The sequence below is a fragment of the Prionailurus viverrinus genome, chromosome C1, assembly GCF_022837055.1.
Source record: "Prionailurus viverrinus isolate Anna chromosome C1, UM_Priviv_1.0, whole genome shotgun sequence".
Lineage (NCBI taxonomy): Eukaryota > Metazoa > Chordata > Mammalia > Carnivora > Felidae > Prionailurus > Prionailurus viverrinus.
This window is the reverse complement of record NC_062568.1, coordinates 122,406,744-122,432,297: the sequence shown is the minus strand read 5'-3', so window position 1 is coordinate 122,432,297 and position 25,554 is coordinate 122,406,744. Positions and strand designations below refer to the sequence as shown.

The 25,554-nt window shown below is 36.1% G+C and overlaps 1 protein-coding gene and 1 long non-coding RNA gene across 2 annotated transcripts in view; one reads left to right on the top strand and one right to left on the bottom strand.

Annotated features, from left to right (window-relative positions):
* Positions 1 to 25,554, bottom strand: part of VAV3 (vav guanine nucleotide exchange factor 3) — a 352,519-nt gene that overhangs the window by 17,960 nt on the left and 309,005 nt on the right. Inside the window, exons 21-25 of the mRNA XM_047870461.1 lie at positions 23,581 to 23,646; positions 17,559 to 17,593; positions 10,907 to 11,023; positions 10,260 to 10,347; positions 4,340 to 4,469 (exon numbers count right to left, since the gene is read on the bottom strand). Of these exons, the coding sequence (XP_047726417.1) occupies positions 4,340 to 4,469; positions 10,260 to 10,347; positions 10,907 to 11,023; positions 17,559 to 17,593; positions 23,581 to 23,646 (436 nt within the window). The remainder of the gene's footprint in view (positions 1 to 4,339; positions 4,470 to 10,259; positions 10,348 to 10,906; positions 11,024 to 17,558; positions 17,594 to 23,580; positions 23,647 to 25,554) is intronic.
* LOC125172426 (uncharacterized) overlaps positions 7,791 to 25,554 on the top strand; it is a 46,495-nt gene continuing 28,731 nt past the window's right edge. The window contains exons 1-2 of the long non-coding RNA XR_007154720.1: positions 7,791 to 7,977; positions 21,554 to 21,681. This is a non-coding gene — a long non-coding RNA (uncharacterized LOC125172426). The remainder of the gene's footprint in view (positions 7,978 to 21,553; positions 21,682 to 25,554) is intronic.

The window sequence follows — 25,554 nt, the reverse complement described above, 5'->3', positions numbered from 1 at the left end:
CTCAAACTCCTCAAATGCTAACATTTCACCATGATTGTTTTGTCAATCTCTATTATTCTTCCTGAACCATTTTAGAATACACTGAAGACATAATGCCCTTTACCTCTAAATACTTCAGTGTGTATTTTCTAAAGCCAAAGACATTTGCTTCTCATATATAATCACGGTACAATTATCAGCAAAAACCTAACACTATTACTTAATCTAGAAACTTGAAAATTTGTTAACTGTCCTAGGCATGTCCTTGCAGCAAAAATAAATAATAAAAATTATTTTTCAGGCACAGGATTTAATCCAATACATGCTGTGTGTACTCGTCTCTTCAGTCTCCTTACTTAAACTGAAACAACTCCTCAGTCTTTGACTTTTAGGACCTTAACAGTTTTGAAGCATACAGGGCAATTATTTTGTAGACTGTCCTTCAAACTGGGTTTGTCTGATGTTTCCTCACAATTAGCTCAACATATGCCTTGTGAGGGCAGGAATACTACCAAAGTGATACTGTATATTTCTTAGAACATCACATTATGCGGTACAAGTGATCTACTTCTTCTAGATCAAGTAGATGTTAACATTGATCACTTGATTAAGGTGCTTCTATTTTTCCCTTTGTTACTAACAAGTTCTTGTGAGAAGATACTTTGAGATTATGTGAATATAGGAATAACCAATTTTTTTGTAAATTAGCCAGCTCTTCTCTATGGTCCAACTAATTCTCCCTAAATAAGAACTTAGGGAAATGTTTAACATCTCCTTATGGGTCATGAAATAGCTAATCATGCAACTTCTCCTAGTGTAATGGTCTATCAACATTCTACCTTGCCTCCTTCCCTCATGCATACAAAGAAAGAAACCTAGGATGCTATTTCTTAAAGCACATAATAAAATATCTAATCTCATTCATCATTCATCAGATGAGAAAGCTGAATTCCAGACAGGCTAAGTGACTTGCCTAAGGTCAGACAGCTACTCAGTAGCATACCTGAAAATAATTAAGTGCTCATTGTAGAGCATGAAAGGCAAAAGTCAGTTCAGTGCCCTTCAAATACATAAGCCTTACAGATATACTGGATGTGTTCTAAGCCAGATTTTCTGTGCCAGTTTTTGGCAAGTAAGATCCACAGGACAGAGCAGAACATCTTCCATGGAGTCACTGCAATTTCTAGGGAAGCACAACAGCTCACTGCTATGCCCGAGTTCTCTGTGTTTTCTTTCTTTGTCACTTTCTTTTCTCTTGGCCACATTCATAAGTCATTTCAAAGGCAAAAATAAAGTCTCAGAGCCCTGGGAGAGAGCATTGCCTACAATGGGATCCTCACCTAGAAATGTTATATGCTTCTTGCCCAATCTGGACTCCTGTTTAATTCTGACCAGTATCTTTTTGTATGTTATTCTGCATTTGCATGAGATAGTTCTGCTGTCATCTTATGTTTTACAAACTTGAAAAATAGTTGGTAATTTACCCAAGAATATTCTAACCTGGACTTGTACGGAAGCAAGCAGCCTCTTCTACAATGCCCTGGAACTTTCTTTTCCAAGGTGACTGTACTATTTCAGGAAAAAAAAAAAAAAGCAGGTTGCAGGAGTTGGAACTCTAATCTCAACCTCTACCCAGAACATAGGGTGGACCTAGGCATTAGCTTGCCTGCTTTGCTTCCTCCAAAATCTTTTAGATGTAATGAAGAGGTCAGGGCACTGTCCAATCCAGTATCCCAAAGCAATACTTCCTGGTAAAAATTATTTCTAGATAATATGTAGCAGCATAGCCAAAGCTATGAACAGAGGTGAGGACTATAAAGACAACGTGCAAAATCTTTAGGTGGTGTTCTTCCTTCCCCCTTCTGAGAAGTAGGGTATGCAGAAAAATAGAAGCAGTGTTTTAATGAAGGGTTAACTCTCAACCAGGATCTGGTATATAATAGGCAAGGTATACTTGAATATCATAAAAGCAAAGATGTGAATTTCTATGAATTATAATTAGTAACTCAACTCAGAAATGTAGGAAAATGTTTGCTGTGTGAGGAGTTACTAGTAGTGATGGTGGTGTTAGTGGTCGTAGAATCAGTTGTAGTGGATATTTATTGAGTTTTTACCACGTACCAGCACTATGCTAAATGCTTTACAACTCCTCATTTAACTCTGAGAACCATCTTAGTATTCTTCCTGTTTTATACAAAAGTGAGCATAAAGTAAATAAAACACAGGGAGAGTATCATAAATTTGATCTAAGATTATAACCATGCTGCACGGTAATGACCGAATAATCTTGGAGTCCAGACCACTGTACCCTTATTTCTGACTGACATACTAACTTACTCCCTCCTTTCTTTCTGGTAAGTTTGTAAATGAGATATTCCCTGACCACCCTATATAAAAACAGCAAACTCCCATATTCCACACTTGGCTGAGTGTCCCCATTAAAACAGAAGCTCCACAAGGGCAGAGACTTGTCTTCTCAACTGCTGTATCCCAGTACCTAGAACAGTGCCTTGTCTGGGTCAGGTATTTAATGTCTATCTGTTGAAGGAATGAATAAATGGCTAACTGATAAACAAAACCAAACCCTGACAAAGATTAATTTTAGATGAAGATCTGCTTTTACTTCTTGACCTTCTTGTGCAGGTCTCTGTGTGACCTGCCCAAGTCTTTTAAAAACACCAGTCTTGGAGTGTTTGAACACATAGCTCTATTTGTTGAAAAATTTCCTGTAGCTCTCATTGATGTTCAAAATCGTTCTGTTGGCTATTCTCTTTTTGTTTAAAAAAGAAAAAAAAAGGCAAAATGTCTATAACTTCATTACTAGTAGCTAAATAAGTCTGAGCATTAAATACTTTGTTGAACCCTAGAGACAAATTTTAGATTAGGCAACTCCGCTCATTGCTGGACAACATCCTCTGAACACCTACACGTGCCGAGCACAGAGAAAGTGCTGGGAGGAACCATGCAGGGCAATACGCGGGCTAATGACCTTCCACTAAGATGGGACATCTGCTCTCCCTGATTGCCAACCTCTCCCACCTTGGCTTTCTAGAACTAAGGGAACTCAAACAGGATTTTTAGTATAATTGACCTCCTTGGCAACATTTGTTATCTCCTGCTGCTAGCAAGGCAAAGTAAAGGACTAGTAGGAAATTATACTTTTCACGTAGGGAAAAATATCATTAACTTTGGTAGTCTTAAGAAATTTGTAGGAAAACACTAGACCAAAATACAGAAAGGTAACTTTGAATAGGTGTTTAAAGTTTCAAGATAAACTGTGCTCTATTTTTATTACACAAGCTTGGATCATTTATTACCAATCCTTGTGAAGAGAACAACTATTCAGTTATTCAAAGAAAAAAATCTGTTAGTTGATGTGACAAATTACTTGTATATTTACTTATATACAAGTGTATGAGATTTTACTGATGTTGTTAGAGTCCTGTGAGTGTTACCTGTTTGCCTTTCAGTTTCTGCTTTCGGGGCGGTGGGGCAGGTGTTGCGGGGGGTGGGGGGAGAGCTAAAGTTATATTGCACGACATAAATTCTTTTTTCCAATACCTCTGGATATTCCTGTTTTGCTTAGGCTAAAGATTCTAAGAGTAATAAAATTGTATCCAGTTCTCCTCCAAAAGAATGTTACTTAGAAAAATAATAATATAAGGGAAGAAAATCACACTTCCTTCATAGAGTTTTTCATCACAATGTTCTCTTTACATGCTGCATCTATCTCCAGGAAGATTATGTGACATTTAATGAGGATGAGAAAACAGTTTTGACTTGAACTCACACTCCAACTATAACATGCTAATCTTTTATGATTAGCTGTGGCACAGAGTTCATGCTGCAAGAAAGTGGCTCAGTTATACTTGTAAATACTGGCATCAGAGGAAACATGCTTTAGCCATTTCAAAATTCTGAAAGTAATCACTGAAAGAGAACCATAAACAGATTTGGGATACCAGGTGAGAAGGGAGAGCTGCACACCAGCCTTTCTTAAATACTGTTAAACAGCATTATGACCACAAACATGTATGAGTTAAAAAGTTTGGCTAATATAAATATCACCGAAAAGCATGAAACTTACATATTAACATACCCTTTACATTTCTAAACACAAATGTGACTTTTAATTTGGCACAAAAAGCTATGTCTAGACATGTTCATACACCTGTTGGTTCATCTGATTTTGCTTAGCTCCAAAAGACCAACAAAAACAAATCAAAACAAAACAAACTCTGGCTAAATACATCAGTGTATTAACTGGCTATATTTCAAAATTTGGAATAAAGATGTTTAATGTTACTGTGCCTCCAATCCTTATGTGACAACAAATTGTATTCTTAATGGCAGTACTCACAGCTGTGGCCTGCTCTATTACCCCTCTGTCCAGCTGAATGTTCTGGCTCCTTGTATGGAAACTGTAGGGTCGTATCCAAGGTTCTAAAACCTTCTTTAAGAGAATGATGCTTGTAGTACTCCACAAGTTCCTTTAGGATAAAAGATTTGAAGATTATTTTTGATAAGGATAGTTTTGATTTCAAACACCTGAACATGAACACATAATTATATGCAACATAAGGATGATCGAGTTAATGCCAAATTTTCAGTAAGTATATGGAAGGGTAAGTAAATGATAATCTCTCCCTGCTTTCTGGATGTACATGACATCTAACAAGTAACTGTCCTTGTAACTCAGGCCACTGATAATATGAGTTACCTCTTATTGTTGTTCATGGATAGAGAACATCCTGTTAGTCTTCAGTCAGATGTGGTAAATGAAAAGAAATCATACTAACCTTCAATTTCAGAACAGTAATTATTGTTCTTATTTACATAATACTTGTTTTTCTAAACAAAAATGAAGGGACAGCTGTTTGCTGAATATATAGCAATTTCTAGTTTCCTGAATTTCTTTCAATGTAGCAGGAAAACAAACTTTGATTCTAAATGTTCTTTTCCCATGGTAAACTCAAATTCATAAACCACAAATGCTACTTGACATTATTTCTGGCTTACAATGAAGCGTTAGTGCCCTTCCATAGCTCTGCATATCAACTGCTATTTACAGAGGTCAATGATGTAGTACTTTCCATTCTCCCTTATACCTAATTTTCCTTAAATGCACCCAAGCCTAATATAATAACCATCCACCATGTCCCATGCTAAAATTTCAGGAAATTTCTAAGACGTCAGTTTCATAGACTCTGCACAAATCTGAATCTCTCTACTTTAATCAGAAAATGAATAATAATTCATAATGAAAAAATAAATATTACTGGGTAATACTGTAGGTATTATAATGTTTCTTAGAAATACCTGGCATGAAAAGCAAAATCACTTTTAACCTTATTATTCATTACGTCTATTACTGTTTAGAACAAATACGGTAAAAGTAACTCATTTCCTCTAAAACCCATACTGTCATCAACTCAGTACCTCCATTCAGTGGTGATGTTCAACGTTTCCAAAACAAATCAACTGAGCCAAAAATCACTCAAAAGAAGTAAAAAAGAATCATCAATGATTTATATAATTTATGATTTACATTAGTTTTTACTAAACTCAGATAAGTTGTGGAATGAATTGTGAGGGGAGTTCCAGAGGTCACAAAGATTATGAAGGTAAAGCTGCTGCCCTCTAGGACTGTTCACTGTTGAAGGAAAGTTAGGGGTTATGGGCACCCAAAGGTAAGAGAGAGAATTTCCTTTTGTGAGCCCAGGGGAGAGGTTGAGGGAACAGTTCATGATAGAAGTAGCCTGGCTTAAACTGAAGAACAGGCAAAATTTCAGAAGCCGGGAAGGAGGGAAAGATTATTTTAAGTAGAGTAGTCAGGCTGGAAACAGACATAAAGGTGACTGAGTAAAGGCCACATTCATAAACCAAAAGCAACAGGGTTCAGCTGAAGCACTGGATAAAGCAAATGAAGATTCTTCAACTCCCACATCTGTAAAATGGGGATAATAAGCCATTTCACAGACTATAGTAAAGAATGTAGAAAGTGCCTGGTACATGTGAATAATCGTAACAGCTCCCACGAGCCCATGTGCCAAGCTTCTCACAATCTCCACACAGTTAACAAGAGCAAGGCTGAGTCCTCATTGATACTCAAATCTCAGGGAAGTTAACCAACTTGGGCAAGGTTGCCCAGCTGATGTCTGTCTCCAAAGCTTGTGCTCTTAACTACATCATACTATTAGCAAGTAGTGCCTGGCAAATGTTAATATAAAAAATGGAGGCAAAAGGGAAGGAGCATTTGCCAAGTGTCCATGATGTACCAAGAACTTAGTTTTCTGAGATCTAAGATGCTAGGGTTTTATGCACTTTATCACTATTTATAGATATATGGAAATCTATTCATCTATCTACATATGTTTCTTCTTTCTTTTTTGAGCCCAAATTATGGGGCCCTTGATGAAGCGAAGGCATCTGGAATCTGACTGACTTAAAAAGAAAAAGAATCAAACTACCAGACAGAAGTTTATATCCTCAATGTGGCTTCAGTAGTCAGAAAATGGCCTTCTTTATAATGTTTTTAAAAAATAAAAGGCAAAATTTTGTAAGGTCTCTGCAAGAACTGTACATATATATTGTGTTGCTGATGCAGATGACATCAAAGCAGTGTTCTCTTAGTCTTATTATTTAAATTGAGTAAAATGTGTTTTTTCTTTAACAAAAATATTAAAATAAACCTGAAAGTAACTCTAAGCCAATAAGATGAATTTCAATGTAATTTTGTTATAAATACTATGAATTTTATGCATTATATTATGGATTAGGATGAATTAAAGCTTATGTGAAGTTGGCTAGAAGCCATGGAATTATCATGCTGAAAAGGATTTGGTGATCATTTCATACCTGACCATCTCCAAATTTTATGGAAGGAGGAAAAAAATGACTTTTCCAAGGCCTAAGGGTCATGCGGCTTGGTAAGCTACAGATACTCTTTTATCACTTCACTAAGCATGGAAGAGATTTTAGCTCCATTTTTACAGTCTTATGAGGGTAAATCTTCCTACATGTTTCTAACTGGGTAGAATTAAATTGTTCCACCATGGGTCTTTTCCAATTTATGCCTTTATGCTTTCTGTATTTTAGTCTAATCCACCCTTGCTTTAGCAGTCATTGACCTTCAGGTACTACAAGTAAATAAGAAGACTCTAAACAAAAGAAATCGCTAAGCTTTCCTTATCTCGCACTGACACAGCAGTGTCAACAATTCAAGCCTCTCTGAAAAATAATGAGTGAGAGAGCCCATCATTCCAATTACCAAGGAAACAGGCAATGGAGCTGATTTATAAACAGCATTTGGACATGGATTGTCTGGCATACATGAAAATTAGAACAAAATTAATGCCTTGTAATCTGGATATAGAAATTCATTTAGAATTTGAATTTAATGACTAAGAAAAACAAAGATTTTGATTAGCCAAGCTATTGAACCCAAGGGGAAAGCTTCGGTCACAACCACCTATAAGGTCAATCTTCTCTTTAAGAAACTGGTTAATTTAAAACAAGTTCTGGAGTCTGCTTGCATTTCACATCCTTTCCAAATTAAAATTTAATTCCAGGCCCTAGTAAGTTTCACAGGTAGAAGAATATAACTTTACCACCCATAATGGGAGGATACTGAACTATTCTCAAGAAGCAACACAAACGCACAGACCATTATGTACTTTTAATGGAAACTGTATTGTGTGACACCAACATGATAAAAGATCATTCCTTGAAGTTGTATGGGCCTGATTTAGAGAAGCCTCTATATTGCTGGAGTGAAATCAAAGGTGCCTATTAATTCTCTCTCTCCTTCTAAAGGGGCTGCTTACTAAAAGCGGAGCCATTCCTGCTGATCAAGTATCCATGTGGCGTTTCTGAGTTGAGGTTTAAAGGACAGCAACTACTGTGAGGTTCTTGCTACAGATGGATTTGCGAATCTGAAAGCTGCTTTAGAACAGTGGAGTCATTTTGAATTCTACAACAACGTAATGACTTCACAAGGTAAGGTCTCCATTTAAGTTTGTTCAGCAAATGAACAGAAACAAAGGCGAGGGGCGGCTCCAGACTAGTTCCACTGTTTAGCAGTTTTTACAGTTATTTGCTAAACCTGACAAAGGGTTTGCCCAAGACAGAGTTTTCAGCTCCTTATCTTTCTTTTTACAATTATATCCCTTTGCTAATAGTTTTTAGTTTTGTTGGAGCTATGCTATTAATTGACTTCCCTTCCTTTAACCACTGTGCTATATGCTTCCTTACAGAAGGTGTATTCCTCTGGATATGGAGGAAAAGAAAAACTATGTATGTGTCTCTAGCAAAGGCATTTCTGATATTTTATACCTACCATATGAGGCAGAGTTTGCTTTAGCTCTGCAACAGTACTCTTAATTCCCTTTCCAGAACATCACTGCAGAAACTTTCACTACTCTCTGGTGCACATTATTTGAATTCTGAGGCTCTGTTGCTTATACTAGAATCACAGCTTTGTATGTAGATAGGAACTCGAGGACCCATGTCTGCTAATCCAGGTCATGAAGTATTTACTGGCTTTTTACTTCGAACCTTAGCTGCTGATGAACTTTCTTGAGCTGAACCCAGGGACACAAAGCTGAATTGATTGGCCCTTTCCAATGACTATTCCTTTCATCCTCTTTGTTTGTCTCCTCGGATGGGAGTTCCTTTTGTTTCTTTCAAAGTCGGCGAAGCTGGTATTCATCTTTGGCCCTACAGCATTTTTTTTTTAAATTCTCACGTATTAACTATAATACTGTGGAGCAGCCTCATTATCATCCATGGAAGTTCTGCAGGTGAAGACTCAAGCCAGTATGTCTCGCAGCGATGTGGAGACCCCCTGTGCATGCTTTCATCATGTCTCAGCTGGGGCTGCCATTCATTATTTGTGCACCCACTTGCCACCTCCCTCCTAAGGTTTTCATTTTAGGAAAAACCTCCTCAGGTCCACTTCTCTCTGTGCTCAGCCTGCCTGTTCCAACAGAACGTAAGTCACTTCCAGCAGGGAGGATGTCTGCATCTTGGCCACTAATTTGACAGGGCTCACATTTTCCGGGACATAATCTTGATGCCGATCCTTAACTTGTGAATTGGAAATGTGATATTTATGTCCAGAGAGGTTTTCTGACTTTTCTTTCAACTCAAGACACTTCCATTTCTTTAAAACATGAATCCCTGTATCCCGTCTCGAAGCAGTTCTAAATTTTTAGATAAGGCTTTCAAGCTGGCCTATTTTGTAAGACTCTCTTACGTTCAGTCTTTAACTTTAATGTTTAACATCTGCAAAGTGCTTTGAGATGTTTTCCGGAGGATGCAGAATGTATCATTTGATTGATGGTTCAATCAATGAGTGGTCCTTCCCAAAGTTACTCAAAGTACTTACAAGTACGTTTACAAATGCATCCTGTATCTCGTGTCCAAATTCTTCATTATCTCAAGAAACTCTCAAACTTGAGAAACAGACTTGAGACCACTTTTAAGGAACTTTGAACTTTTTCTTTACTGTCAGCAATGCCTATATTGTGCCATATACACACTGTCTTTATGACATACATAATATTATGCGCTAATAAAATTACTAAGTTGTACTTTTTTAAATCGTAAGACTAAAGTAATCTTTGTTCATTTGAAGCAACTTGGTAATATACTATTTCAATTTAAATATATAATGCCTATGATATGACAACTGTTGTTTGGTAAAAATGTTACCCTGTTAATATTTAATTTTCCAAGGTAATGAAGCAGAACTATGGCTCAGATGATTTAAAATGGCAGAAAATACAAAAAGCTTTTCCATTTGACATTATATTGCGTTTTGCATGAAATGAATCTGTGAGAGGTATTTCACCAATTACAATTTTTTGGTTATTATTAAAAATACCTTCCTTTGCCCGAATGAAGAGATAGAGGCAGAGAAAGGAAGAGGAGAAAAGATGCGTATGTGAAGATCTGCTCTGTCAGTCAAACACAAGGCAAAACACAAATAACAAAGTGGAGTCAATTTGTCTGATGCTCTAAGAATCATAAATAGTGTGGAACTCTGAAATATTATCTAAAACCTGCAAACTTAATTTACAGTGAAAAATGAGTGGGGCAATATACAACTTAATTGGAATTCTTAAAATTAGAATTTTCAGGATTCTGTTGCAAAATTACAGAATTCCCTTTAAACAACTTTCAGTGCATAAGATTTCTAAGAAATGATAGAATTAAACTGACTTTCTAATAAGAGCAAAATAAGGACTACAGATTGAAAAGAACTAATCAATGCTTACCATTAAACTTTTAAATTTTCTATTTTCTGCAATGTGAAAAAAGCCATCTCTTGTTAAAATCTTGATGTGCTTTGCTTCATTATTGTACCTGTGGGCAACGAATAACGTATGAATATAAATGTGTTTTTAATCAGTAGAAATCAATAATTACCAGAGGGCATGCCCCAATAAAATTATAGGAATTAATTCTGAAGACAAAATATATACCTATGCCAATACACTGGCAACAGCTAATTAACAAAATATATTTACTAGATTGTTTGAAGATACAACCAATATTTGAAGTGGGGGGGGTGTTAGATTTGACCAACCATTATGCCCAATTTATTAATTTCGAGAATATAGAAAAACAAAATAAAACAAAATCTAGTAATATCTATTTTTAGAATTTATAAGAAACAGACACACATCAAATCACCAAAATACAATGTTATGAAAGAAATCTAATATGCCAATTAGCAGTCTATAACACTTAATACTGTTTTTCTAACAGATATTTTCAAGTATGAATGAACTGTCTGGATGGATACATTATTTCAGCTGCAATTAGAACCTTGGTTTTTAACTTTAGTGTTATACATGTCAGATGGTCTATGCAATTATGAAAACAGGAAATCTATTTCTGTAAAAGGACTTGTCCTACTTACTTAATGCTAATTGCATATTCTCCTGACTCTTTGGTCCTGTGTCTCACAAGGTAAGTACTATTTACCCTATTAATAAGTTCAGTCTCTGCCTGCAATCTTTCCATTGCTCCAGCATACCTGAAAGAAAGAATGACACAGAAAAGTTGGGTAACGTACCTGGAACAGACAGAAGCTAAAAATAGGTATCTGTCAGGATTTTCATTTAGTGGCAGATCTGAGTTGTTTTTAACTTTACTTCTATACTAATTACATTGCTTCAAAATTAATGCAGAAAAAAAAAGTCCTTTAATAAGAGAAAAACAAATGGTCTACAAAGTTAACCACGGTGAAGTGAATAGTGCCTAACACATGGTAAGCACCTAGTTAGTAAATAATTATCAAATAATAAATGGGACAAGAAAGGAGTGAGTAGGTATTGAGTTAGAGATTTATAGGTGGTTTGAGAACAAGAAGGAAAAAGACTTGTAGGGGGAGACTATCATGCATAGGACATACACACATGCACACACATGTACACACTTACACACACACACACATGCACACCCAGGACCCTCTGAACTTTCACCTTTTCTATGTATAGTATGAAATGAAACCTACTTTGGCATCCTTTTAAGAAAATTCCAGTAACAATTTATTTAAAAAATTTTTAAACGTTTATTTATAATTAAGAAACAGAACATGAGCAGGGAGGGGCAGAGAGAGGAGGAGACACAGAATCCAAAGCAGGCTCCCGGCTCTGACCTGCCAGCACAGTGCCGGATGCGGGACTTGAACTCACGAACCATGAGATCATGACCTGAGCCGAAGTTGGACACTTAACTGACTGAGCCACCCAGGTGCCCCCATAACAATTTATTTTTAAACAATTATTTTGGGGGATATAAGATTAATGCTTATGGTCCACAGTTTGGATAACCAATTTTCTTAAGAACTTAGTTGTAAGTAAAATTTAATTTAAAAAAAACTTTTTTTTTTTTTTTGAGAGAGAGAAAGAGTGTGTGTGCAGGCACACGAGCAGGGGAGGAGCAGAGAGAGAATCTTGAGCAGGCTCCACACCCAGCATGGAGCCCTCCATGGGGCTTGATCTCAAAACCATGAGATCATGACCTAAACCAAAATCAAGAGTCAGACACTCAAGTGAATGAGCCACCCAGGCACCCCTAAAATTTAATTTTAAAAGATAGTTATTTTCAATACCAGAATTTAATTCTTCCTAAACTATCTTCATCTTAAACATACCCAAATTCCGTAACAGTAACAGTTATAGTAAAAGGCCCAAATTCAATGTTAAAATACTCTTTAGTGACCCTTTCACATCAAATATAGGTTTTACATATTTGCACAATATAGAGACTTTGGACAATAAAAGTCAAAAGGAAAAATATTATGTTTCCACTGGCTCTCTTTCAAAACTTCATGAGTTAATATTCCAGAAAATTCTCTCATTCACTTACAGACTCAGATAACTTGGTATAAACACCTGCCTTTAACTTACACTAAGTGTTTACTTAAAACACAAAAGTTTGTTGATGGAGGATATGTGAGATTTTCACCAAGTACAGAAGCAGAGCTGAGGGCATTTTATGCAGATGGTACCTTGGGTTAAGAGCAGTTATGATAACCCATGAACTATGAGTACCTGGTATGATCTGGTCACTCTTCAATCTTATCTCTCACAACCCCCTTCTTCACTAGTCTCTAGCCTTCTTTCAGGTCCAGAAATTCACCAACCACTTTTTGATCTTAAGAATCTTCTCAGAGACTGTATTCTTGCCTGGAAAACTCACTCCACACACATTCCTTCTTATCATATAAGCTCAGAGTGAGGTCTTCTCTGACCATCCCATCTGAAGAATGCTGTCCTGCATCTCACATATTCCACTCCATGATTCTTATTACACTATCCTAATTTCTTTCATCGCACTTATCATAATTAGTATATAGTATATGCATTACTATCAAAGTAACACAGAAACATAGTTTTAAAAATGCAATCTGTACAATAATAACGAAAAAACAGCATTACCCCATCTTAGCAGCTTTCTATCCCAAGTTCCATTTCAAAAGCATTTTATCTATTTTTTATTTGTGCTTGCATATTTCTAAATAATATCATCAAACTACAATTTCTTAAATTATCAATTTTTAAGTGTCAGGAATGAAACTCCTTTCTCTTCCTTTCAGGCTCATTCTGTCAGTGTTGTTCCTCACTCTTCCTTTTGTAACCTCTACAAAGCCAAGCCATCATCTGGCTCAGTTTTGTCATGTTTGCATATTCAAAGAACACCTGACTCCAAAAAATAATTCAAGTTTTTGTTGGCTCAAGCTTTGTCTTACAAATTCTTTTCAAATTCTCCAAGAGAATGATAAACTCCTCAATGATACACTTCTCAACACCATATACTGAACCTGTCCATTTTTTATCATATGGAGACATTCATTTCTTCTGAGCCCTCCACCCTCTTGTTCTAATCCATATTACTTGTTCTCTAAACCTGCTCAATTATTATAGTACCGGGACATCCCTTTGCTCTCATTTCCTGGATTCCATATTTCCCTCTTTTTGGTTTATTAGCCCATCCTTCAGCTTCCTATAAATGGATGCATAGGTTGTAATAATACTCAGAAAGCCTCACACCTAGAAAAATATTTTTATTTTACTTAATACAGAATTTGCCTGGGTATAGACTTCTAGGCGAGAAATTACTTTGCTTCTCAAATTTTGAGGCATTGTCCTATTGTCTTCTAACTTGGAATTCATTGCCATTCTATGTGATCTGATCTCTTTTTGTCCCTGAAAGCTTTCAGACTGTTTTCTCTATATTACAAATTTCAAGATAATATGCCTTCAAGTTATGTACCATACATTTTAGTTCGATATTATCCTTAACTCTCAGTAACATCTTTGACTTGCAGCCATATATCCTTCAGTTCTAGGAAATTTCTGTCTTGTTTCTTTGATAATTGCTGCTCTCAGTTTTCTCTTTCTGGAGTTCTCACTAAATTAATGCTGTCCTTGCTGGATCAATTGTCTAACTTCTCTATCTTTTCTCCCATATTATCTATTTCTTTAATTTTCTGGAAGATTTGCTCAACTTTGTTTTCCAACTCCTCTACTCAATATTTAATTTAGAAGAGCTCTTTCTTGCTGTCTGATTTTTCCTTTTATAGCACATCCAGCTCATTTCCATGGATATATTGTCATCTCTTAATTCTGAGAATATAAATTAAAGGTTTTAAAAACACATCTTTCTACTGCTCATTCTAATGTCTGTGTTTTTCCTGGTTTCTTTTTCCCATTTAATCTATTTGTTTTCTAGTTCAAAGCTTTTCTCAAGTATCTGGTTGCTCTTTGTCATTTGTTTACATTTAGGAGAGAGACATCTCTGTGGGGACAGGAAGCACCAAATTAGACTTGCCAGGTAGGAACCTAATCATTTGGCAAGAACCTAATTTCACGGGGCAGGATAATATCCAAATGATTTTAGGTTTTTTGTTTTGTTTTGTTTTCCACTGAGTCTATTCAGTTTCTTTAGAGAAAAATCTTCCAGATCCTGTCTGGATGCAAGGAAAGGTAGTCTGCATGTAAGAGACCCAGGTGTCACAGTACTGGAACTGAGCTGTACAAAGGAACTGGGCATCCACATCAGTCAGTATGGAGACCTTCCTTAATTTGACCACTCTGTTTGCAGTATACCATCTCTCCCAATCTCTGCTGGGATTGCTCTAAGTGTAAGCCCTACATGGCTCAATTTTTCCACATAATACACCTTCTAACTTCAGTGTTTCTTGCTAGGGTACGGGGAAAAAAGTTGTCTGACTACTTTGAAGAATGGGGTAAGGAACCTTGGCATCTGTATCCTGTTCTTCATATGGATTTCAGACAGTTCCCTGGTTTTAAGCCCCACACCTCATTCCTGCCTACATGATACCACCCACAAAATCAGATCACATACAAAGAATCAGAAATCAAAATGGCATTGGGGTGGAAGTAAGAAAACAACAGAACAATACCTTAAGATTTAAAATGCAAAATGATTTCTCACCTAGGTTTCTATACCCAGGCAAATGAAGATAATCACCTTTTCTGTTTTATTTCATGGCCAACCCAGAAGACAAAGTTTACTTTGTGCGAACAAGTTGTTTTTACATGGACATGTAATGAACAGACAAGGCAATTGGTGAAAGCCAACTTCTTAATGACTTGAGAACCACGTCATCATTCAGTATAATTTTCTCTAAACGGTTTAGTTTTTCCAAAACCGAAGGTTCCATTTTCCAATATACTTGACCATTTTGTTCCCTAGCAGAAAGCATTTCACATGAAATTGTCTGCTTAGTGTGAATAAATTGTCCAAGTTTCCCAAGAAAAAGAAAAAAATTTTTTTTAATTTTACTACGAAATATCTTTATTTGCTCCTATATTCAAGGTTCTTCCCTCATCTGAACATCTTGATTTTTTTTTTTAATCCTTGAGGACAATACCATTTTCTTTCTTTCTTTCTCTCTCTCTCTCTCTCTCTTTTTCTTTCTTTCTCTTTTTCTTTCTTAATGTTTATTTTTGAGAGAGAGAGACAGAGTGCAAGCAGGCGAGGGGCAGAGAGAGAGGGAGACACAGTATCTGAAGCAGGCTCCAGGCTCTGACCTGTCAGCACAGAACTTGACGCAAGGCTCGAACTCATGAACTGTGAGATCATGACCTGAGCTGAAGTCAGAGGCTTAACCAACTGAGCCACCCAGGTGCCCCGCAACAATACCATTTTCTAACTGGTTATATTTTCAGTAGAATTTTACATACTGGCAAGAGTGCATTTTATTTATTTATTTATTTTTTAATTTTTTTTCAACGTTTATTTATTTTTGGGACAGAGAGAGACAGAGCATGAACGGGGGAGGGGCAGAGAGAGAGGGAGATACAGAATCGGAAACAGGCTCCAGGCTCTGAGCCATCAGCCCAGAGCCTGATGCGGGGCTCGAACTCCCGGACCGCGAGATCGTGACCTGGCTGAAGTCGGACGCTGAACCGACTGCGCCACCCAGGAGCCCCAAGAGTGCATTTTAAAACAAAGGGTTCAAAAGCTAATCTCCTGCACCCTGAATGGTTCCAAGGTAACTTATCGGTTTATTTCAAAAAATCCATGCCTTAGTATTTATCTCTAACATCATTACCCTTGTAACTATTGTGTCTAGTTATATGAAAAATAGTAGAAGAGAAGGAAGTTCATCATCACACTCTCATGATTTTACCAGTTCTTGGTGTTGTTCACTTTGATTATCCCCACTATTAGCTCTGTTCTCCAAATCGAATTCCTGCCAGGATTATGGTTTTTAATGCCATGTAGTTCTGACCTCAAATTTGTCTTAAACTAAGTAAAAATGTAGTAAAGATTCCCAGTTCTATCACAAGCCTGCTATAATTTCTTCAGCAAGCTCAGTGCTGAAGCCCAGGGAGGAGGTCGAGAAAACATAATAGCTACAGAGGACAGCCATGATGATGGAGGACACAGCAAGAGGGCTGATGGGAAGAATCCCACACTTTGGCCAGTGTAGTTCTATAGCAACCGGGCATTTTCTATGCTTTGGTTATATAATACAAAATAATCAAAACACTTAGAAAAATCAGGCAACTCAGGTGTCCTATCTACACCTGCAAACTGAACTAGTACTAGATACTCTCAGAATATCTCATTTATATACATACACTATTACCTCATTTGGATGCATATATCTTGTATCAAGAAGAGGAAAACAGATGCAGTCATTTTAAGAGGAGCCAAACACAGAATTTAGGGAAACAAACATAAATAAGTAAATAAACCCACGTTTTGTACTTGGACAGGCAGTATGGCAATGTACAGATGGGATCCCTTGGAATCCTGGCTCTACTGCTTACTAGTTGCAGAATCTTAACCTTTGTTTCCTCACTGTAAAGATAGTAACAACCTTCCTCATAAAGATATTGGAAAACAAAAATAAGCAGGTAAAATACTAAGCACACAGCAGGTACTTGGTATATATTAGCTATCATATGATGATCATAACTATTCTGGATCCTAAACACATTTTTTCCAGTTGAAGATATCACTTCCACTTAAACTCATCATGTCTAAAAAGTAATAACCACTATCTTCTCTGCTTCCTTATTTCTATTAGTGAGAAGGCTAGCCTCTACGTGGTAAGTGGGCTTCATGTAAACACAAAACTTCAGACACGGATACATCTTGTTCCTCTTATATTACAATTTAGGATCTACTGTCCTTTCTGGGCTAATTTTTAGTTTCAGACAATGGAAGTATGTCTTTTTCTCTGCTTCATGGAATCTACTCTTCTAAAATACAAGATACATAGTTGCCAATGTTCCATTCCTTTTTGTGGCTGTTATAAGCTTTGAATTTACAATCAAATATGTGTATGCATACACACACATGCACGTGCATACACACACACACACACACACACACACACACCACTTTGATGAAATTATGGAAAGGTCAGCAATATATAAATTCATTATGGTGTTTTGTTGTATCTGAAAACACCTTTAGCCAGGACAATAGAAATGGAATGTGGTTTAGTACCCCTACATTTAAGGCATCCTCAAGCTAAGGGTATGGTATTTCAACTTAGCTACATAAACATTTCTAATACTTACCAGGGTTGGCAAGAATAATCTACTGGTTTGGGGACCTGAGATATAAAAAGGCAAAAAAATAGATTAAGTTTACTTAAGGGAAGCTTTTAGAAACCAATCATTAATTCAGTTCAGCTGACTCAGCTCTATAAAACCCTAAATAGCACACTCCTGGAACTATCCATCGGCAATTTTATACGAAGTGAATCATAGTATATGTCAGATAAGTAGAAAATAATTCATTTCACTTTAATTCATTCTTTCATTCATTTTACCACCACTGTACCTCCAAGAGGAGAGATAACAGGAAAAATATGAATTGGAAGCCTTTGGTATTTATTATTAAGGCAGTTCAATCCTATCATAGAAAATTAAAATGAAAATGTTAGGAAAACCAAATGGCACTCGGCTTTCCCAGAAAACAGGCAAAATAAACAATATATATTGGAAATAGACTCATATCACAAATTCTAAATTCTGATTTTGAAAACATTTTGATGCTGAAAAGTCATGGGAAATATTCATTTTTCCTTCATCTATGGAGATTTGCAAAAGCGAAAAATGTTACATTTTTCTACACAAATGAAGACAGAAAAAGAAAAAAATCTTCTAGTTTCTGATTGCAACCAGAAAATGAACAAAGCCAAATAAGGTATGTTAATATTCAAGGAATAAGAAAGAAAATACATACTATTAGAGGGCAACAAAGCTTATAAATTCCTAAGAAAGGACAAGGAGTATAGATAGTTTGTTTTGTATTTAGAGATTTTTCATGAATCATCTGAGTCTTTGATGTATACATCCCATAGTATTCCTGGGCCTTTTTATATTAGGTGATTAAAAATACTATTATCCTTAATTTGCAACAGAGTTCTAATCAATGTAAATATGTCTCTTTGCTATGTCAGTTTTCATAAAGGGTTGTTACTATTTTGACCTTCCAAGATAATAGTTATATATAACAAAATTATCTTTCTGGACAGAACATCTCCGAAGTTATTAATATTTAAATATTTCTATACTGTGGGTCACATTTTTAATGTCATCACCATATAAAATCCTGATACACAGAATATAATATACTACACCCATTCAAATCCTGCAAATATTTTCTTATACCAGGTGTTTTCACAAACAGTAATCAATCTTCAACGATTTCTCTTTAGATGATAAGATATACATGGCTTCTGAAACCTGATGGAAAAGTAGTTCCTCCTTCCTTCTCCCTCTTTGTACCCTTTAAATTCATGTTTAATCCTAAACCAATCTTTCTCCCTAGAGAGAAGAAACAAAAACCAAAACAACAAAACTCTTGCTCTTCTGTGAGTGTATTCTGATGTGTGAAGCACCAGGACTATCTTCTCAGCAATGATCCCCATAACCAGGGTGGGATCCTGTCTTTTTCCATCTGTCATAGGCCCTCCCCACTTCTTTTTTGGGACCCTTTCTTATATAAAACTATAGATGATTTTCATCTGGATATTTTCCTATCTTTGAATATATTCTCATCTTTGACCATTTTTCCCGAATGCTTTTTTCTACCTTCATCACTGGCTGTTTACACTGTCAAACTTTGGCTATGGTCATACAGTTTTTAAAAATATTATACTGGGAATATAGCACACATGTAAAGTAATATATATAAGATATGTACTTCTTCCAGAAGTACATCTCATAGAAGTTAGATGGGACAGTTAGAAGTGAACTTTCTGTGTTTTTTTGGCTGGAAATGTCATTACTTCATCCTAACGGAGGAAGATAGATTTCTAAGTTAACTAATTTCCTATCAAAACTTTGAACATATTATTCTTATTGCTTCAGATATTCAAGTCTCACATTATAGAATCTCCATTTGGTTTTCTTTTCAATGGTTCCTATTTCTCTGCTGAGGTGTTCCTGTGCATTCATAATGAACATACTTTCCTTTATGTCCTTGAACTTAGTTACAACTGCTTTAAAAATCTTCTCCTGTAATTCCGTCATTTGGGACATCTCAAGGTTGTTCTCTCTTGATTGCCTTTTCTTTTTTGGGTATAGTTTGTGTTTTCCCGATTCTTTATACATTGAGTAGTTTTGAACAATATCTGGGACAATTTGAACAATATGCTGTAGAAGCTCCGGATTCTGTGATGCTTCTACAAAGAGTGTGATTTTTCTTAAAGCGGGCAGTTAACTTGGCTGAACTCCAACCGCAAACTCTCTCCCCTGTGGTGACTGGCAGATGAATTCTCAGTGTAGTTCTTGCAGCCTGAACTGAGCTCCTTGGGAGTCTGTACCACATGGCAAAACTGAGGCAAAGCTTATAACACAGAACTTGAGGTTCCTCCCTCTTTGACACTGTCCTTTCTAAGATTTCCTGCCTCCCTTTCCCCTTTGTTTCCTTCGAACTCCACACTCTGCTTCTTCAAGCCAGTGATGCTGTGAGGTTTCTATCTGAAGTTTAGCTCCCCTGCATAGCACAGCCCAGCCGAGTATCTGTCCTCAAGCCAGTCATAAAACCAGGACACTAACCTAGCATCATCCCCTTTTTCTGAGTGTCAACTCTTCTCTTAGCCAGTGCCTTCAGATTGTTGTTGTTTTAGTATCTTGCCTGGGGTTTATAGTTGTTTTCTGTTGGAGGATTGATCCAAAAGGGGCTACTGGACAATTACCAAAAATGGAAACTTTTATTGGCCTTCATTATTGCTGTTGTTAGATATGAGTCAAATGATCAACCCTTTATAGGTAATCTGAATTCTCTTTAAGGTTGGTTTTAATATTTTCTCCTTATTTTAGATGTTCTCAAGTTTCGCTAAAATGCATCTAGCTGTTGATTAATTTTATATATCCTTCTTGACTCTTAAGATTGGTTTTATTGTAAGTTCTGGAATATTTTCAGCCATTACTTATTTGAATAGTGCTTTTATTTTAATGTTTATTTTTGAGAGAGAGACAGACAAACAGAGCACAAGCAGGGGAGGAGCAGAGAGAGGGAGACACAAAATTTGAAGCAGGCTCCAGGCTGTCAGCACAGAGCCTGATGCGGGGTTTGAATTCACAAACCATGAACCCATGACCTGAGCAGAAGTCAGATGCTTGACTGACTGAGCCACCCAGGCACCCCTTGAATGTTGCTTTTTCACAATCATCTCTATTCTCTCTTTCAATAACATGCATATGAAATTTATCATTCCATTCTCTGTTAGATTTCCATTTCTTAATCTCTCTGGACTACTCATTGAGAAGTTTCTTCAGATTTGTCTTCCAATTTTCTATCCAATTGTGTCTAACATATGATGTAATGTTTCCATTAAAGTATTCATTTCACTTATTCTGTCTGATTCTTTGTGAAATATATCCAGTTAACTTAGTGACCTGTTCTCTTCTTAGACTTTTATTCTCTTATTTCTTCAGCCATATTAAATATAAAAATTTGAACTTCGTACCTGATAATTACAGTATCTGCTGTCTTTGTGTGTCTAATTCTGAATTTTATTTTTCCTGCTGAACTTTGCTTAAGATGGTTTCTTTTTTTTTTTTTTTTCAACGTTTATTTATTTTTGGGACAGAGAGAGACAGAGCATGAACGGGGGAGGGGCAGAGAGAGAGGGAGACACAGAATCGGAAACAGGCTCCAGGCTCTGAGCCATCAGCCCAGAGCCTGATGCGGGGCTCGAACTCACGGACTGCGAGATCGTGACCTGGCTGAAGTCGGACGCTTAACCGACTGCGCCACCCAGGCGCCCCAAGATGGTTTCTTTAATTAGGAATTTGATGATCCCATGTTGTGAACTTAGATTCCCTAGGACTGTATCGATAGAAATCCTTTGAGGACCATGTGCAATGAGGCTCCAATCCAGAAACAATCTGTACTTGTATTGGAAACAATCAACGTGGAATCATTTTAAACTGTTTGTAGCTTACAGTTATTTAGGTCACAGAGCTGGTATGAATTCAAGCCCCACACCTGGGTGATTTTTGGATCTAAGGCTAGGAATTCTTAGGGGAGACTGCTTTCTTTTTTCTTCCCAACCCAGGTCCAAGATGAGGAAAGGCATATCTTCCTCTATGGAACTGTTTTCTTCTTGTTCATCCACTGAGGACTCCTGGAGTCACAGAGATACCCAAATTTGCACTGTGCTGCAGCTCCAGGCTTGGTCTCCAGGTACCGTATTACCAGAAATAAAACTGTTTCATTTATGCTCCTGTGTTTTTCTCAGTTCTAACTTTCTCTCTGAACATTTGAAGAAACTAGCACAGCACATACAGAAGAATAACTCTTGAACTCAGAATGGAATATTCCATTCCCTGATAAACAAAATGTCCCAGGGTCAAAAGAGATACCACCTTCTAAACTCTTTCAATCTACCCTTCCTCCCATCTCTCCTTCTACTAATCTTCACCTAACATATCCTGCCACCAACGAATGAATCTATAATTGTATTAAGTAAGCACTAAAATTTTAATAACTATTTATTAACTTTGAGCTATAAAACAGCATTTAGCTAGTAGCCCCATCCATAATTATGTATTCCTCTACAACTCCTTACCAGCTTTAAATTCTGAATGCGTTTTTCCTTCTAGTAACTGAGTCACCAAATACCATTAAATATAAGCTGATATAATTACTGTCTACCATTGTTAATTACCTAGGTTCAGCTAGGAACTTTGGCTTGCTTTTTCACCCCTTTGTTCATCCATACAACAAAATGTATTAAATATCTACTTATGTGCCAGAATATTCCTAAAATAAAAGTTCAAATGTTCATTTTATGCCTTATGTAAAAGGCTGTACAAGCATAATAGCACTTGGTATATGAAATGTTTAATATTCTTGATTTGATGTCTTTAGGTTCCCAAACATCTTAATGTTAGGACGTAGGAGATTTCCTGCTACCTGCCTACATATAAATATCATTGTTTTAAGTATAGGAATCCTAAATCTTGTCCATACAAGCAACAGAAAACTAACTAAAAACTCATTTTACTTACACAATTAAATAAGAGTGGTATCAAAATTCAACAGTTTTTAAAGATTATTAGATAAAAAAAACATGTGACATTAGATCACAGAATCAATAGAATAGCAAATGCTTTTTGGTTCCCTTCACTTTTGAAATTAATGAAGCTGGAATGAGAAGAGTGAATTAGTCTACAGACTACATTCTGAAATAAAGGATGGCAGACATGCACATTTATAATATTAAAGAGAGTTTGTAAATATAGAAAGGATTGAAATATTATAGCAAGCGAGATAATTTAAGGATAGTTTTCTTTAACCATTAACTCCATTATATTAGTAAAGGAATTTCATTTACTTCAAACCATTATGAACTTCAAAAGTTTCATAGAAAAATCCACCCTAAACACCAAATTATGATAAAATAATGTCACCTTAAACAGAAACTTATAAATCTAATAAGGTACCAGAGAGTACATTTTATGTTATATTCATCCATAATATTTGAGTAAATACTCATTCATTCTCCTTGTATCTAATGACATCCGAAAATGCCATTATGACATTAAAGAAATAGTAATGACAAACTAAAGCACAGAAAAACGTATTTAGAGATTTGATTAAAGATTTCGTGGACCTTCATGCTTTCTATTATGCTTTCAAACACACTAGTTGAAGTATAATATCTCTCTATAACCCAAAATGGCTAGGAATAAATTAAATCTCACCTCCATGGAAACTAAACTAAACTAAACTAAACTAAACTAAACTAAATCTCACCTCCATGGAAAGGGGGAAAATGCATCTAATCTGTAGCTTTGGTTTATTCTTTCTAACACCCCACAGAAGTTTAATTTTGTAAATTCTACTGTTAAATTTTCCCCTTGCATATACCATTAAAAAGTATCTTTAATGGAGTGGAATCATAGTGATTTTATAATTTTTAATAACATTGACCATGCATTCAAACTTGAAATAATATGATCCCTCTAGAAAACATTAATAAAATTATTGAGTGACAAGATTGTATCCTTTGTACATTCTTGCACAATTAATTATAGCATCAAAACCAGAAAAAAATGGAAAGAAAATACTCATACTTACACAGGGGCAAGGCTTGACAGCATCACTTGGAAAAAATCCAACCTCTCCAGATGCTAAATTTCTACCCTAAATTAGGGGGGGAAACACCAGTGTTGAGAACCCACTTACCACAAATGATAATCTCATAATGCTGTATACATAGTGTTGTTACTCAGAGTCCTCAAAATTACTTACGTGTTTTATCCAGTCCTAAGCATTGATTTACTTATTATGGCTCAGGAAGAAAAGCAGAAGTAGAGAGATTTTGAAATTAAACTTTATATATTGTTTTAGATGATAATTTTAAAATAAGAATTCAAGTTTGACTTTCCAAACTACCATTCAATCTTACTCACTTTACACTCCTCAATCCTATACAGAGAGAATAGCATATTTTTCTATTTTGTATTCACTAATACAAGTAGATACATTGGTTTTGTGCAGGCTTACAATTAATTAGAGATGTGATTTAAATGGTTACTATTGGTATCTTTAACAGAACTCCTAATAAGACAGGAGACATTTCAAGACTTGTGGAAAACAACATGATATGACGTTTTAGGTGGTTTTCAGATTTAGGAGAAAGGCTAGGGCACTGATCAAGAAAAGAGGACAATTAAGATGTTAGAGGAAAGAATATGTAAAAATGACATTGTAAATGAGAAAAGGGAGGAAAGAAATTGGCAGAATAAGGAAAACATAAGCACTGAATGGACAAAAAATATACTTAAGAATTTACTCTTGGAGACCCTTTATCAAATTCCTCTTTTAAAAATAACTCATCAGGGAATGTAAATTGGTAGAGACAGTGTAGAAAACAATATTGATTTTCCTCAAAAGATTAAAAAAAAAAGTACCATATGATCCAGTAATTCCACTACTGGGTATTAACCCAAAAAACCCAAAAACACTAATTTGAAAAGATATATGCACCACTAGGCTTATTCCAGTATTATTTACAACAGCCGAGATATGGAAGCAACCCAAGTGTCCACTGATAGATGAACGGATAAAGAAGATGTGGTGTATGCATACAATGAGATATTACTCAGACATAAAAATGGATGAGATCTTGCCATCTTCGGCAGCAAATTAAGTCACGGAAAGACCAACACCATATGATGTCACTTATGTAGACTCTAAATAAACAAATGAACAAACAAAAATCAGAAATAAACCCATAAATACAGAGAACAAATTGGTCATTGCCAGTGGGAACAGGGTAGAGGGATGGGGATGGGCAAAATGGGTGAAGGGGAGTAGGAGATACAGGCTTCCAGTTATGGAATGGGTAAGTCACCAGAATACAAGGTACAACATAGAGAACACGGTCAATGGTATTGTAGTAGTGCTGTAAGGTGATAGATGGTAGCACAGCGCAACATACACACCTGTCAAATCACTATGTTGCACGCCTGAAACAACGTAACATTCTGTTTTACTTCACACACAAAGAATCTCATGACACTAAACCTACAGTTGTTTCCCTTCTCCGGAAAGACAAATTATACTCAAAACACAGGGTGACAATCAGAGCATGGAATTTAAAAGTGCTTGGGAGATTACTTCTCCTTGTCTAAAAATTGGGCTTATTTTTATTTGCTATTTAACAATTGCCCAATTCTCAGTAATGCAGATGAGTAATTAGCATTATGATTGGATGTCACATGCTCAGTTATTTTTGACAAAGAAAAGTAACAAAAAATGATAAAATATTTCCCTCCTGAAGCAGTATCCCTTTGTGCCTAGACAGCTTGGCTATGAGGTTGTTGAGAAAATTTTACAAAGTGGGAATACAGAGTTAAAGAAAATGAGGAGGAGGAAGAAAAGAAGAAAAGGGAAGAGGCAGGAAGGGAGTGGGGAAGAAAGGGGAAGTGTAGTTGAAAAGGGGGAAGGGTGGGGTTAGGACAAAGAGAAATCAATTAAATAAGCAAAGAAAAGATGTTAATTTGGGCAAGTTTCTAAAACTGTATTGCACTTGTGTATCAGGGAAAA